The following is a 15,790-nucleotide window of genomic DNA, read 5'->3' as shown; positions in this document are numbered from 1 at the left end:
GCGTTGTCCTCGTCGGCGATTAGTTTCACGTCGACGGAAAACAAAATTTCAAAAGTACTGAATTATTCGAACCGTTTAACGTCGTAAAGGTCGATTAACGCTAATGCTTTCGTGAATCTATGCGCTAGTCGCGACGTATTGAATGACACACGCAGGTACTGACAGCAGATACTACGCGTCACAGAAAATGCTTACGATGAATATAGATAGAGAGCAAAAGCATATGGGACAATACATATTAAAGATATTCTACAATGTGGTATCAATCGGAAGCTTAACATATATTGTAGCGTAATCTGCGAAACGGATCAACTGAGCAAAGAACGAATGTTTACAGAATGCACTGTGTGAAGTTCGCGTCCGTGGCAAACTAACCGTTAAATTTGAAATTTTTTCCGGATTACCTTGTATGCACTATACTTCAAACTGTCAACTAACTACATGACGCGTATCCTACAATTTCCATATAGACATTTTAAAACATCATTTTAAGTCACGATTCATTTTCAAAACTTTCGAATAACGAAGTTGACATTTTATTTTTATGTTGTTTTCAATTTTAGCAAATAGCTAAACAATTTACCGCCGCATCGTGTATACTTGATATTACGATCATGTGAAATCAAGCGCCTCCGTTATTCGAGGAAATAATTGATATCTAATAAATTAAGTAATCGCGTTTAAAATATAAATATTTATTAACGGAAAAAGTGAAGTTTATACCTGTTTTATAATTCCTGTGTGTCGATTATCTTCTTGTGAACTTAACACCGATTTCTTTTTAAACGGTTCCGCGTTAGAAGGCAGGATGCATGCCTCTGCAACCCGCACGTACCGGTGGCCGATGGTCGACTAACACTTAACTCACTATCACGTGTGAAATTTGTCACAGACGCGTCTGTTCGCAATGCAAAAAAAGCTCTATCTCTTAAGGACGGTCGTAATGTCATCGGATGTTGTTCGCGATACATTTTAATAAATGCAACTAACTTTCGAAAATGTTCGATCTATCGCCATCGTGTCAGTAGTATAGCAAATGTGTACCGGGGATTAAATTACAGGTCCGAAAGAATAGCAATCCTATGCCCATAGGCACCTATCTTTCTGATCTGATATTATGATTTCCACGTGCATACTTAGAACTTCCCAGAATTTACAGTTCACTGGAAATAAACGGAAGCTTCTAAATGCAAAACAGTTTCGGAGTTTTTTTTATTTTACTGCTATACATGATCGATACATACAAATATTATTAGGAATTTCGATGCATTCAATAATAAAACACTGCATATATTAGAATTAATGAATATATTATAGTCGCATCACCCTTAGTTTATTAATATTATTAACGAATTTAATGAATTTTGCACGTAACTCCAGTTTCTTGCGTTTAATATTTCAATAGTGCGTTAAATATTGCTCCAATATTTGATACAAGCAACATACTAAAAATTTAACATCTATATTTTTTATGTTAAAAATGATTGAATACGTTAAGTAACCGTGATCAGTACATTAAATAATTACACCAAACTGTTAAAAATATCATATATTTATTGATCCACAATAATTAATTAATAAAAGCTACTATACAGTAATCACTGCATTTTTAAAACATATGATTACAATTTACACCAAAATTATACATGTGTGATGATACAGAAATTACAAAAATACTGTTAAAAAATGTGTGATAAGAATAAAATTGGCACAATCATAAATGAATCGGCATCAAGTATAATCTGTAAAAACCTTTAGTTGAATACGTAGACGTTTTATATAATAGGAGATTACAATAACTTAAAATAAAATTGGAATAAAACAACCTATTTTACACATTAATAAGACGCATCTTAAATTTATAACTATCGTATGCAACGAAGATTTATGCTCTTCTTGATTAGTTTAAAATCTGGCTCACATGAAGAAATATATACAATCTAAGATAATTTTATCACTAACGATTGACTATTTTAAAACATTGGTCCAAATCCTGTATAAAATGTCAAGTAATAAAAACTCCGTTTATACAATCATTAATAGTTCTTCAACCTGTACTTACTAGGATTTGGAGGTGCACGTAGTCTATGTACATCCGGTGGAATAAATCTTGGTGGGAATGGACGTAATGGCCCAATCATAGTAGGGTGTCTACTACTTCCCATAGGAACTTGACTACGAATTGGAACCAAAGGTGCCATCATTATTGGTCTCGGAGGAAAATGCTAAAATATAATAAAGTATTATATATTTATAAGTCAGTATTCTATCCAATAAACCTTAAAATGATTCAATGCGACTGGTATACGTACACCGTAACAAATCGGTACAGGAATTTGTTCAATGTAATGCGGTATAGGGACTCTTTGTTCCCTAGATCTGTCTCTATCTCTGTCTCTTCTATCTCGAGAGCGTTCTCTGGATCTTTCTCGGTATTCTCGATAAGATCTTTCATCCCTAAAACGTATTAACTTTTCAAATCTAATTCACGAATGCATCATATAAAAAATATCGTTGCATAACTTACCTGTGATGGGAATCTCTCCTGCGTTCTTCCCTCTCCCTCGAATGCGAGTGATCACGACCTTTTCTGCTCCGCTCTTCGTCAACATTGCGTGAGCGAGCATGTCGTCTCTCTTTCTCTCTGTAACTGTCTCTATACTCCTTACCTTCGTCTCTGCTATAATATCGTTCCCTAAATGAGTAACATAAAAATGTTATGAAACAAGTTAGAAAATTTATTAATTAATTAATTTAAACAATTAAGAATTACCTATCGTTTCTATAACTTCTTTTGTCTTCGTGTTTGGAGTCTTCATGCCTAAACGAAAATAAAAAGTTTACAAAATATTCGGTTTTCCAAATATTGTTTAGATTAACTATTAATAAGCTTAATATAACACTAATCTTAATGACTAAACTTATATCTCTAGTGCAATACTCTGTGAAATCCATATTAATTTGTTCATATCCATATTTACTTTGTTAAACTGCAGTAAATTACAAACTGCTATAAAAAATGTCTTAGCAACACCTGGGTATATATATATATATATATATATATATATATATATATATATATATATATATATATACATGTGTTCTTGTAATTTATAAAAAAATTATCTTTTTTTCGATTATTTTAAATTACATCTATCTTTCTATTGGTCTATATTCTATATGTAAACAGATTGACCAAATAAGACCACGATTTAAGATTACGTATTAAACCTATGAGATGCTTATACTGGATAAATTTCCCCTTGCGCTTTCGTTTAAAATTGATAAGTAATAGCACAAATATACAAAGCATTTGCAAAATGCATTATACTTAAAATTATTATTATTATTATTACTTATGTAAGGATGTGCCACAAGTTCTTCAGTTCTATGAAAAGTGCAGACAAAGAATATGCAAAGTTAAAAGTAAAACATGTAAAACATTTAAAAAGATTATGATATCCATTTCTTTAGAATATATGAATAATTAATATAATCTTTACGTTCGACACTACTTACCCACTGCTATTTTCGTTAATATTTGTGTTCGCAAAGTGTTACCTGAATAAAAAAGCAATCTCAAGCAATACCAAATATTTACATCAATTAACCATTATTGAAATAATTCTTTACATTATGTGCAAAATATTCGATTTTGTATTAACTTTAGTTCTTTGAAATGTATTTGCTATGCAATACTATGCAGTCAAAAATTGCTGCCTGAACAAAAGGAATTTAAATAACTTTTGAGTCGACCAATTTGCTTAAGACAATTTACCCTAATCTTAAAATTGATGAATTTTATATGCAAATGATAGAAGAATTGCTCTCTATGTTCAAATATGTTTTGTCTTTGCATCATCCTTCAAGAATGTCTACAAACTGGTGATCATTATAAAAGCTAAAATATATGCCGTGGTATTAGCATAAGCAAGCATATGCATACAATCAAGTGCATAGCAAATCGCGTCCGTGTCCCGTGGCGTCCATACATTCTCCACACCCTTGCGAAGCATTAGTAACGCTAGAACAAAACAAATTGTAATAACAAAAAACAAAACATGCCTAAAAACCAAACTAGTAGCACGATAGGCAACTAATATAGTTTTGAGCCTTAAGAGATTAAACATAAGTGTTAAAACATATAACATATACAATGTCAAAGCATATCCATGCCAGACATAACATCCATCTCAAAATTCTTCGAATTTAGAAAACTTACTTCTTTTTACTATTTATATATAAAAATACTTACAAATCATATTAAATTAGATAGTAATAATATTCAAGACTTTTCTCATCAAAATCTGCGTTAAACTTCCATATGTACAATAGCAATACTCAATGTAATATTTACTGTATGCAGTCTAACTTCTGAACGAATACTATTTTCTTAACGCTAATCTAATGTTCACATTAATATCTTTTTTTATTCGTTCATAAATTGATTGCATATCGATAATCATATCCATATTAAAATTATTATATTATCATACACATATTATATTATCTTGTAAATAAGTAAAACTTCCAACAACAACTAGTTGACACTAATTATAACAACTTTATTATATAATATAATATTACACAAAGTAATATTGCCATTACAGGCACAAACCTGGAAAGACGAGACGACGTGTGTCGAGGACTAGAACTTCGGGTTTTGATTGGACTCGAAGACGTAGAACGTTTCTTAAACGTTTTCGACTTGCTATCTAAAAATGAAAAATTATGTATTTGTAAAGTAAAAATTACCGTCGAATATAAATAAAAAAATTATGTGTTAGGAATAATAATCATACCTATAGTTTCACTATTTACAGACACAACAGTACGATGTTCTTCAATTTCTTTTTCATTGGTTACTGTGCCCTTGATTTCTTCCCTCTCAAATATTGGTTTCAATCCCTCTCCTATAACGACATAAATTTTTAATAAAGAAAATAGTTTTAATATATATGAAATAAACAATTAAGCGATATTGGCAGCTGTGACAGACCTTGGAGATATTAAAGTTGCAATTCAGACAAATTGGCTACCTCTGAAAAATTGTAAGCCATCCAAATTGAGAAACTGAATCAACTTTTATTATAATTTAAATCGTTTAAAGCATTTCTTAAGTGAATGTTAATAGAAAATCTAAATCAATTATGTTAGTGTCATAAATTCTATTTTATTTTGCATCCTAAAGGTTACACAAAAATAAAAATCATTTTTCAAAATTAATGTAACGTCCATAAATGGATGTCAATAGCTTACAACTTTCTTCAGTGCCAGAATCAATGTAATATTATCAGAATCAAACGTACAAAAATAACTCTCATTTGAATATCTATAGTTCAATAAAAATTTATTTCTATAAATTGCATGTTTTCTTCAATTGTATTTAAACTGTTATGTTTAGAATAGAAATTTCAACTTGTGCAAATATTTTTTATACAAACCATGTTAAACACTTTCAATTTAGATTTCAAATTTCTGAACTAGTCATAAGAAATAACGAGTAACATTTTTACAATTCTTAATGCATTGAAACATTAGTTTGTCTAATAAGAAATTGAAATAGAAAGTAAAAATATTATATTTTTCAATCGAATTTTAAACAACGGAATTAACTGTCTGATATCTTCCAATAAAAACCTTCCAAGATGACGTACGTATCTTCAAAGGCGATTAATAAATCTTCGACATTAACGATTCGTAAATTTCAATTTTCATTATAAATGGTAAATCTAAGATATTTTCCCTGAATTAACTGAATCGTGTAGAAGTTGTAGAGTTGTAAATTAAAATAAACAATTGAAATAGAATATTACAAAAAATATACTCGTATTACACTATGCAATTTCAGTAAAATCATAGTGATTCATACTTTTTTAGTTTAATATTGCCTCTTTCGATAATGAATCGTAATGAAATATTTAATATTAACTCCTATCTCTTTGATTGAAATGTGAACAAGTCTTCATAGTAGATCTTCAAGTTGTTGCCATTGCAGCTAGTGAAGTATTTTTAAAAAAACAACTTTACTATCCTCTATATATCATGCATTCATTCCCACACCAAAACATGAAGAGGACGCACAAATCATGTACGAGATGTGATCAAAAAGTTCCCAGAACTTTTGAATTTCGCACGCTATTCACATATGCCGATCCCACCTCGTATATAGATTTATGGGATTCATACTATTTTTTGATAAATCAGTCGTTGACCAACCAGACCAGTGTTGTTAATAATGCTGAAGCATAATATTTTGTGCAAAACCTTAAGTGCACATACAACAGCAAGCAAAATATATACAAAGCAAAGCATTGTACACTATAAGTAAAAAATATTGTGCTTACGTATTGCACATTACGTGATCGCGACAGTGATCCACCGTTGTATTCCAAATTCGATATATCCTGCATAAATTAAAGCTGTTATTAGCTTCGCAAATTAAGAGCACGCTTGTATAAATTCTTGAATATCATGGATAAGATATTGTAACATCGATATTCATAATCTTCATAGTTGTAAAAGCTTTCCATCTTCAAGTGATGTGAATCATGATCATTCTTAAATATCTTCATCTATAGATTAATAAACTATCACAGGAAAAGATCTGAATGAATTAAAAATTAAAAGCTAATAAAGAAGTAACAATAAATTTGATTTTTGCATTCTTCTCAAAATTCAAATTCTCAATTATAACTTCTAGAAAATCCTAGAAATATTCATCTTCAGCGACGATATAATTTTCCATTTCAGATACTTCTTCATTGAATAACTAAAAATGTTATTAAAAACTTGTAGTGTAGAAACAACAATTTACCCGCTCTTCTTTTAACTATTACATCTTCAGGATTGACTATGTCTCGCTGAAGTTCCGACCCAGTTGATTTCCCAGGGATATTTCGATGAATATCTACTTTAATTCTGCGTAATTCTACTGCACTAATCTTTGTACCTTCTGGTCCTTTAAATAATGATGCCATTCCATCAGTAGACTCTAATCTAGGATATAACAAATAAAATATTTTGTAATTTACAGTAGTAAATATCTTTTATGCATTAATCTAAATAACTGAGATTTGTATTGTACTGCCGAAAGTTTAAAAGAATATATCATATGTTGCATTCACCTTTCAGAAAGAATAGGAGTATTTGTTGAACTGGAGGAAGTTCTTCTCGGTTGACTTTCTGGAGATTTACTTTTGCTCCTACTATGAGCAAAGCTTGGAGGTTTGGGAAGCGGCAAACCTTTTTCACGAGCGCGTCGCATTTCATACTCGTAAATCTTCTTTTGCTTCAATCTTTCATGTTCCCGTTGTAGGTCTTGTTGAATCCTCCATTCGCGTCTCCGTAGCATCTTCTCTTCGGATCTTGAACGTGTAACCTCGTGATCTTCACTTCGAGATGATTTATACTTCTCACTTTGTTGTACAGACCGTGATGTATTCCGTTTCATTTCTGCAACACATAATAACAAATATTACAAAAATTATATTTAAACAAGTATATATATTTTAAATGTGAAAAAAATTACTTTATTGTGTAGAAAAAGTATGGCAAATAAGTACAAGTAAACTCAGGATAAAGAAATTCGTATGTAAGGGCCTAAATATTTAAAAATAAAAATAACCTATTCACACGAAAAAACGACGGATGCACTGAACAAATTACAGGATGAATACATTTTTAAAGTTACAGGAGTCTCAAGGCTATCCTCCCTTCTAGGGTAGTTTGTATTCTTACTGAGAGTTCTCTGAAGGCCTTGTGCCAAATGAAGGGAGTGGGGATATTCCCGCGTAAAACGAAGTCTCACCAATAGAAAGATAGGCAACTGCAAGAACGTTAAGAAGGGTCAAAGTACCTAAGGGGTCTTTGTTATACGACGTTGAAAATCACGGTCCTATTCCAAGTAGATATCCTTAGGTATTAAACGCAATAACTCGTAATTTCAGAGTATATCAGGTAGGTAAGTAATATTTCTTCTACAAGCTTCATGACTATTTTAATTCATACCTAAAAATATATTTAAGTCAGAAACGCAAAAAATTTTTGTATTACTTTATAATAATAAAAATCTCACCTATTATGATAAAAACATAGACTAAAATACAATAATATTTCAGTTTTTTTTTATTCGTACATAAATAAAATATAAATCCACACGAGTTGCACCAAAATGTTTGATATGAATTTGAACTTACATTAAGACCTAAGGCTACCTAACAAATACAGCATAAAGTGTATCTTGATTGTTGGAAATTTACAGGTTACAGGGTAGATCATCAATCATTCCATGCATCTGAAAACAATAAGGAATTAAACGGCATTATTCTGAATTTTCAGGGTCAATAATTATAAAAGAAAAATTGGAATTACATGTAATTAATGAGAAATTCAAAATAATGTACCATTTCTTCAATTCTAAGATATTCAACAGAATCTATGTGTATACATTAATTTAATATACTTAATGTGATAAAATATAATTGCAATGCACAGCAATTTGGTTAGATATCTTATCAATAGCTGAAATAATATTTTTCATTGTGTATTATTTGAAAATACTCAACTCACACACATATATTATTAAGCCACATTCAAACCATATTAATATATTATATTACAATACCTACTATCCATATAAAATCTTGCGATAACTATTAACATATCCATATTTTATTTTGCAATACTCAAATCATATCCATATATTAATCAGAAACATATCCATATTTTATTTTGCAATATTCAAAATTATATCCATATATTATCTTGCAATAACTATTAACATATCCAAATTTTTTTTAGCAATACTCAAAATTATATCCATATATTATTTTGTAATAACCAAAAAACATATCCATATTTTATTTTGCAATACTCAAATCATATCCATATATTAACCATTAACATATCCAATTTTATTTTGTAATACTCAAATGATATCTAGATATTATCTTGGAATAACCAGAAACATATCCATATTTTATTTTGCAATATTCAAAATTATATCCATATATTATCTTGCAATATCCATTAACATATCCACATTTTTTTAAGCAGTACTCAGAATTATATCCATATATTATTTTGCAATAACCAGAAACATATCCATATTTTCTTATACAATACTCAAAATTATATCCATATATTATCTTGCAATAACCATTAACATATCCACATTTTTTTTTAGCAATACTCAGAATTATATCCATATATTATTTTGCAATAACCAGAAACATATCCATATTTTCTTATACAATACTCAAAATTATATCCATATATTATCTTGCAATAACCATTAACATATCCACATTTTTTTTTAACAATACTCAGAATTATATCCATATTTTATTTTGTAATACCCAAATGATATCCAGATATTATCTTGGAATAACCAGAAGCATATCCATATTTTATTTTGCAATATTCAAAATTATATCCCTATATTATCTTGCAATAACTATTAACATATCCATATTTTCTTATGCAATACTAAAAATTATATCCATATATTATTTTGCAATAACCAGAAACATATCCATATTTTCTTATGCAATACTCAAAATTATATCCATATATTATTTTGCAATAACCAGGAACATATCCATATTTTATTATGCAATATTCAAAATTATATCCATATATTATCTTGCAATAACCATTAACATATCCACATTTTTTTTTAGCAATACTCAGAATTATATCCATATATTATTTTGTAATAACCAAAAAACATATCCATATTTTATTTTGCAATACTCAAATCATATCCATATATTAACCATTAACATATCCAATTTTATTTTGTAATACTCAAATGATATCCAGATATTATCTTGGAATAACCAGAAACATATCCATATTTTATTTTGCAATATTCAAAATTATATCCATATATTATCTTGCAATAACTATTAACATATCCACATTTTTTTTAGCAATACTCAGAATTATATCCATATATTATTTTGCAGTAACCAGAAACATATCCATATTTTATTATGCAATACTCAAATCATATCCATATATTAATCAGAAACATATCCATATTTTATTTTGCAATATTCAAAATTATATCCATATATTATCTTGCAATAACTATTAACATATCCAAATTTTTTTTAGCAATACTCAAAATTATATCCATATATTATTTTGTAATAACCAAAAAACATATCCATATTTTATTTTGCAATGCTTATATCATGTCCATATATTAACCATTAACATATCCATATTTTATTTCGTAATACTCAAATGATATCCAGATATTATCTTGCAATAACCAAAAACACATCCTTTTTTTTTATTTTGCAATACACAAAACCTACATTACATGAAACGACTGTTTTTATTTACTCTGCTTGCACACGGTGTCTTATAATTTTTTATATTGTTGAGCATCTATCCTTTGTAGTTAGAACCTGTATTTCAGAAGCATGCTCATTACTATTTGTAACTACGATTTCAATAAAATCATTGCTATTTTACATCACGTAAAGTCAAAAACCGATAAATAAATACATGTACTTATAGAGGTATGCAATTAATAATCTCCGATAACTGCTACTTACACTTTTGTTGTAAGGTCGAACTTCCAATTGCATCCGATTTTATGCTGTGAATGCGAGGAGCCACAACATGCACTGGCACACTGAACAATGCCGTCATACAGAGCCCTCTGTGCCACTCACAATCTTTAGATTGTTTTATACAAGATAGAAAGTTGAAAATATGTACTTGGGTGCAATTATCCTTACTTTAGATAGTAGAGAATATTCCATGCGAGATTAATTATCTTTACGAAATTTTTAGATAATCTGTGAACCAACTTCGGTTGTTAAAAATTAATCACACATAAAAAAAGTGGTGCTTTAAAGAGATACTCCACAATTAATGTTACATTGATAGCAGCAATATAAAAATCGTTAAGATATAGATAATCAAATATTTAATAAAGTATAATGTAAGCAAATGAAGTACGATGAAATACTAACAGCGCCTCCTATCAAAAAGACTCGCGAACTAAACTGTCACAGAAACGAAAAATTCTCAATAATCAGTAAATGTAAATCAATTTTGTTATATTTAAATTATTTAACATATATTTATGCAACGACTTAGCGTTATAGAATCATATAATTGTCATGTTTTAATGAGAGTTCGAGAAAAAGATTTCTGTGCAGGCAAAAACGCTATAACCACCTAGTGACCAAAGAACGAAGTTAAACTATTACAAAGAATCAAATATACACGAAATTTACATAAAATATCATTACAATTATGTTCACATAAAATGATTAGTTATTATAACTTTTTTATTTGTTTATACATGTACATTAACAGTCTTTGCATAGCACCGATTGAATTACATAAATCTCCGTGGTTTTTGGAATGATCATTTAAAGTGCACAATGCTGCCATCTCATGGCGAACGTAAAGTACCTTTATACCTTACAGAATTACCGTACAGCACCACCCAATACTTCGCGCCAAATTGATTGTCCTACCAAATGTTTAATTATTATATTAAGCATCTTTTGTAATTATTTAATTAGTACTTATTAGCGATTATTATTAATATCTTAATCAATGACTCTGAACACTTAAACGACTGCTTACAAAGTGACGGTAAATATCACATTGTAACACATTTCAAATCAAAGTTTTTACTCGTTCCGAAATTGCAATACGGTGCGTTATTCCCCTAAAATTGCTTCTCTATAACGCATCGTAATTCGTCGTAGGTCAACATGCCTGGGTTTACACGCGAGAGACAGAGAGTAGAACCGAAGTGCAAAACATTGTGACACATCCGCTATGTGTCATACGATGCATCCTCCGATTTCGCTTCGTGAGAATACATTGTTTTGATGTCAGAAATTCAATTCGGCAAGCTCCGGCACGGTAAAGCGGGCAAATTTGAAGCGAGAATAGATTTCAGCGAGAATTGTTGAAACATAAACAAAAGTCGCCATGCTGTTTCTTCGGTCTCAGGATCAAACTCGAGTGTCATGGCCACGATCGGGGAAAGTGTTACGACGCCCGTGCGCCTGAATCGCGTTAAAAATCATTTATAAACACTTGCTTCGCGGTAAGAATGTGATGGAGGGGTGGCGTACGATACTCCTTCATTTTCTTATCGCTTGGAAAACGTTGGACTAACCGGCGACAGGCCTCGATTTGACCGTGTACTACCAAGCGAACATCCGGCCGCAGGGATTCGTGCAGGATCGACGAAGTATAAAACGCCGTACATAACATAGTTTTACGGTGCGAAGGGAACGGAAACAGAGGTTAGCTTATTGAACACACTACCCTAGTCAGTTAAGATGGTAGTCATTACACGGTGGTGGCGATGGTGGTGGCTAGTGGTGGTGGTACAAGTGATGTCATTGATATCAATTTAGTTGGAACATTTAACGAAGAAGCAGAAGAAGAAAAGCGATTCATATGAGTAACAGTGTTTTCATACTCGAATACTTTATCTTATCGGTTTCGGGTTGAATATCGCACAGCTGTACGTCAATATGAAATTGCTTATACGAGAACAATTGATAACTTACATATATATATATATATCTATATACATGGTGGTTCATATAGAGTGTTACACAAGTGATTTTCTTTGAATGCTATCGAAGACAAATTTCTATTCTTACATTTCGAGGCGCACAGAGAGGAATAGAGACCTACCCTATTATACGTATCGCAGTTGGACCGTATTCAGGTGACAGTGATAATACATTTCGTTCTTTTTTCTTTACGCGGTAGAATGACAACTAAATTCCGTAGGTTGTAAGTAGCCTAACCAGAAAGATTTACGTATTATGTGTCCTGAACCTAAATTGCACGAATCATACTTTCGTTGTCAAACAAGCGCGGTTTGATTTGACAAACGATTTGAATTCAATGTGTGTAACGATATAATCATAGTTCCTCGTGGATTGTGAAGTAATAAACGGTGCGAGAAACTCGGAAGCGCTTTGTAATCGGAAAATGAAACGTTGGTAATTGATGACGGTTCCAAAGAAAATGTATGCAACACCGTATATGAAGCGTCCTGTATTTGTATTCCTCCCGTTCTGTATTACCGTTCTCTCTGATACTCCCTCCTCCGCCTTCTTTCTCTCCTCGCTCGGTAGTTCTTTCCCTCTTCTCTGTTTATTCATAAGCATTAGAGTACCTTCACTTTGTTACGAATGAGTGTTTCAAAGAATAAGATTGCGTGGCGTGGCACTTACACGGGTCCTTCGCGGCTCGATCGAAATCTGACCGACGTGTCGCTAGGTTTTATCTAATTGTCGAACGAAATTAGCAGCACGATAAACGAAGGAGCTAATAATGCCGAACTCGTAAATTCGTATCGCGTGCCATTTATGAAGGTAAGCCAAATAGCTAGGCTCCCGGAAATTATGGATGACTCTGTGGAATGTTGAATTAAGCACTTTTTTTTTAAGCAACATTGCTAACGTTTTCAAACTGGATCGCTTAAATATTTTGCACGGTTGAATTTGTATACGTCCGAAGTTATTTTCGTTGTGTTTCAGAACGGGTGTGTACGGTTTAGTAAAGTACCAAAGTGTTTCCGAACGAACGTGTTTTATGTATCCACCATAAATTTGTTTATCGATCGAAAAATAGGTCATCGAGATAAAGTAGGGGTAGACCCGTCCAGTGTTCAGTGAACTTTGATGATTCGAAGTGCGTGAATTTACTGTCAATTTATTTTGATAACATCGACGTTGCACGGTATTTTTATCGGAAAGCCCCTACTTTCGATTAATAGGCGTTTCATCTAATGATTAGATAAAATACTTTCAGCTATTATCTTACCTTAAATCTCACATGATTTAGTTAACTGTAGCAGAAACTGTATCCAACGGGCAATGATAATAACCGTGCGAATGTGTTTTCAACAGAGTTGCAGCAATGTCTAAGAAGACTAATTGCAACAAAATGTTGGTTCATCAATTATCATCCGTGCTACCTGATGATAGGCCAATTACTGCCATAAGCGTTGTTGAAGATATAGATAAGTGTCCGCCAAATTTTACAGTGGTAAGTAATGCAACATTTTTTCCATGTACGTATTTTGATTTCATTTTGTTTTATATTATCGTTATAAAGACTTTTATTGTCTTTTTTTTTTTTTTTTTTACAACATAGGTATCTAGAACATATGATCAAGATACAGACGCTGATTTATGGAGGGAAAGTGGGCTATTTATTAAGAAAAAAGGAAGGTATATATGTTTCTCAAAGTCTGAAGGTTTTCCTCATTGCGTGGTAGAAGATTTAGCAGTCATCAATGAGCGAGACACCCCACCCGAGGGATTCAGCATGATCGCATATACTGTAGATTCAAGTGAGCATACGTAAGACTGATCAAGATATTGTTTATTGGAATAGCATTTTTGTCTAGTACATTTTAACAATCGATTTTAGTGCAGAAGGCATGGAGAAAGAAACAGCTGTGCTATAAAGTTAGGAATAAGGAATTATGCTCGAGAGCAGTTACAGACATTATTATATGTAGTAGGGTTATGCATAAGGTATATCAATCTAAAATGGCTCCAAATGGTTTTGTAGCTGCTGGGTAAGTATCAAGATTTCTTATCATCTATGAATTTAATACATATTTATTTCTTGGTTGAATTTGAAGTATCAATTTTGCAGTGTCATAAACGGAGTTTGTGTTTGCTACAAAACTGTGGATATTGCAAATGGGAATTCCAGCTCACAATCGTATGTTAATATAGAGTAAGCGTTCATTCATTAAAAAAAAAAAACAACAGGTTTAATGTACAGTTATGGATCAGTATTCAATGCTTAATATTTTGTTAATTAGTTTACTTCAAAATGCATCTCCTAATCCATCGAATGGAACGCCACATAGAGTAGCTCCTGAAAGGCCACCAAAACCAAAGTTCTCACCAAAACCAACAAACGGAATTTATCCACAAATTGGAGGAAGTGCGGGAAAGGAAGTAGACGAATCTACCGACAGAGATTATGAAGTTTTAAGTCCTAGCGCAAGAATCAGGCCCACAAGACCAGCCCCACAGCCACCTACAACATCAGCTGTAGGAACTACATCGATTTATGGTACACTGCCAGGGTCTTCAGATTTAGATGGGGTGCCATTTGTCCTTAATCCGCGTCTTAGCGTACAATCTGATTCCTCTATTGTAAGTAATATTTATAGACGAGTTATAAATGAACTTGAACTTATTTTTATCAATGACGTCATTTACAGACTAAAATTCCTGTGATCAGAGTCTGGTCTCAGAAAGACTTGGACAAGGAGGTAAAATGAAGATTTAATTAGTATTTTTAACACAACACAGTATAATAACACTGATATTATATATATATATATACATTTTTGCTTTCAGTTCTTTTATGATTTCCGCGTGGAAAGAGAAACTTGAAGAAGCCACTGTGCCAAACTAATTGTGTGATTCTTCATGCAATTTTTACAGCTATATCTATACATTTGTATTGATAATATAGCTCTAGCCAAGTGTAATAGAGTGCCTGAACGAGTGATTACTAACCCGTGAAAATGGAATCCTTTCTAATATGTATCGGTGAGATAATGTTCGGATTTAATAATGTCCATTTTCCGATATACTTTTTTCTTCCATGTCCTATTTAGATTTTGATACCAGTGACAGTTAGCATTGTATTTTTATAGAGTTGCGTTGTATTTTTATAGATAGTAGAAGTTATATATAATTGTATCATACGTTCTAGTTGTTTATAAATCATTACAGAATATTTAACATTG

At 31.4% G+C, this 15,790-nt stretch overlaps 3 protein-coding genes across 10 annotated transcripts in view; 1 reads left to right on the top strand and 2 right to left on the bottom strand.

Moving 5' to 3' along the window:
* Nucleotides 1-869, bottom strand: part of Pino (protein pinocchio) — a 138,522-nt gene extending 137,653 nt beyond the window's left edge. Inside the window, exon 1 of the mRNA XM_033466031.2 lies at nt 724-869. The gene's annotated coding sequence lies outside the window, so the exon portion shown is untranslated. The remainder of the gene's footprint in view (nt 1-723) is intronic.
* Nucleotides 870-1,534: 665 nt separating this feature from the next.
* On the bottom strand, nt 1,535-10,945 carry LOC117218033 (uncharacterized). Of its 4 annotated transcripts, XM_033466036.2 has the most exons (12): nt 10,572-10,944; nt 8,199-8,296; nt 7,859-8,010; nt 7,128-7,455; nt 6,818-6,999; nt 4,803-4,913; nt 4,619-4,715; nt 2,774-2,821; nt 2,528-2,695; nt 2,313-2,457; nt 2,063-2,225; nt 1,535-1,993 (listed from the first exon to the last, which is right to left on the bottom strand). In XM_033466036.2, exons 4-12 carry the CDS (start codon nt 7,451-7,453, stop codon nt 1,974-1,976), a joined length of 1,260 nt encoding a protein of 419 aa, XP_033321927.1. In that variant the 5' UTR covers nt 7,454-7,455; nt 7,859-8,010; nt 8,199-8,296; nt 10,572-10,944; the 3' UTR covers nt 1,535-1,973. The 4 variants fall into 4 exon arrangements, with proteins under 4 accessions (XP_033321927.1, XP_033321928.1, XP_033321929.1 ...); XM_033466037.2 differs by lacking the exon at nt 7,859-8,010 and having other exon boundaries at nt 10,572-10,943; XM_033466038.2 differs by lacking the exons at nt 7,859-8,010; nt 8,199-8,296 and having other exon boundaries at nt 10,572-10,945.
* Nucleotides 10,946-11,776: 831 nt separating this feature from the next.
* On the top strand, nt 11,777-15,780 carry Mvb12 (multivesicular body subunit 12-like Mvb12). Of its 5 annotated transcripts, none has more exons than XM_033465823.2 (8): nt 11,777-12,293; nt 13,920-14,058; nt 14,167-14,365; nt 14,446-14,596; nt 14,677-14,760; nt 14,849-15,188; nt 15,257-15,307; nt 15,396-15,780. In XM_033465823.2, exons 2-8 carry the CDS (start codon nt 13,930-13,932, stop codon nt 15,429-15,431), a joined length of 990 nt encoding a protein of 329 aa, XP_033321714.1. In that variant the 5' UTR covers nt 11,777-12,293; nt 13,920-13,929; the 3' UTR covers nt 15,432-15,780. The 5 variants fall into 5 exon arrangements, with proteins under 5 accessions (XP_033321714.1, XP_033321716.1, XP_033321712.2 ...); XM_033465825.2 differs by lacking the exon at nt 11,777-12,293 and adding an exon at nt 12,328-12,517; XM_033465821.2 differs by lacking the exon at nt 11,777-12,293 and adding an exon at nt 12,328-12,727.
* The last annotated feature ends 10 nt before the right edge of the window (nt 15,781-15,790 follow it).

This window comes from Megalopta genalis, chromosome 1 (assembly GCF_051020955.1).
Source record: "Megalopta genalis isolate 19385.01 chromosome 1, iyMegGena1_principal, whole genome shotgun sequence".
Classification (NCBI taxonomy): Eukaryota; Metazoa; Arthropoda; class Insecta; order Hymenoptera; family Halictidae; genus Megalopta; species Megalopta genalis.
This window is presented reverse-complemented; position numbering and strand designations above follow the sequence as displayed.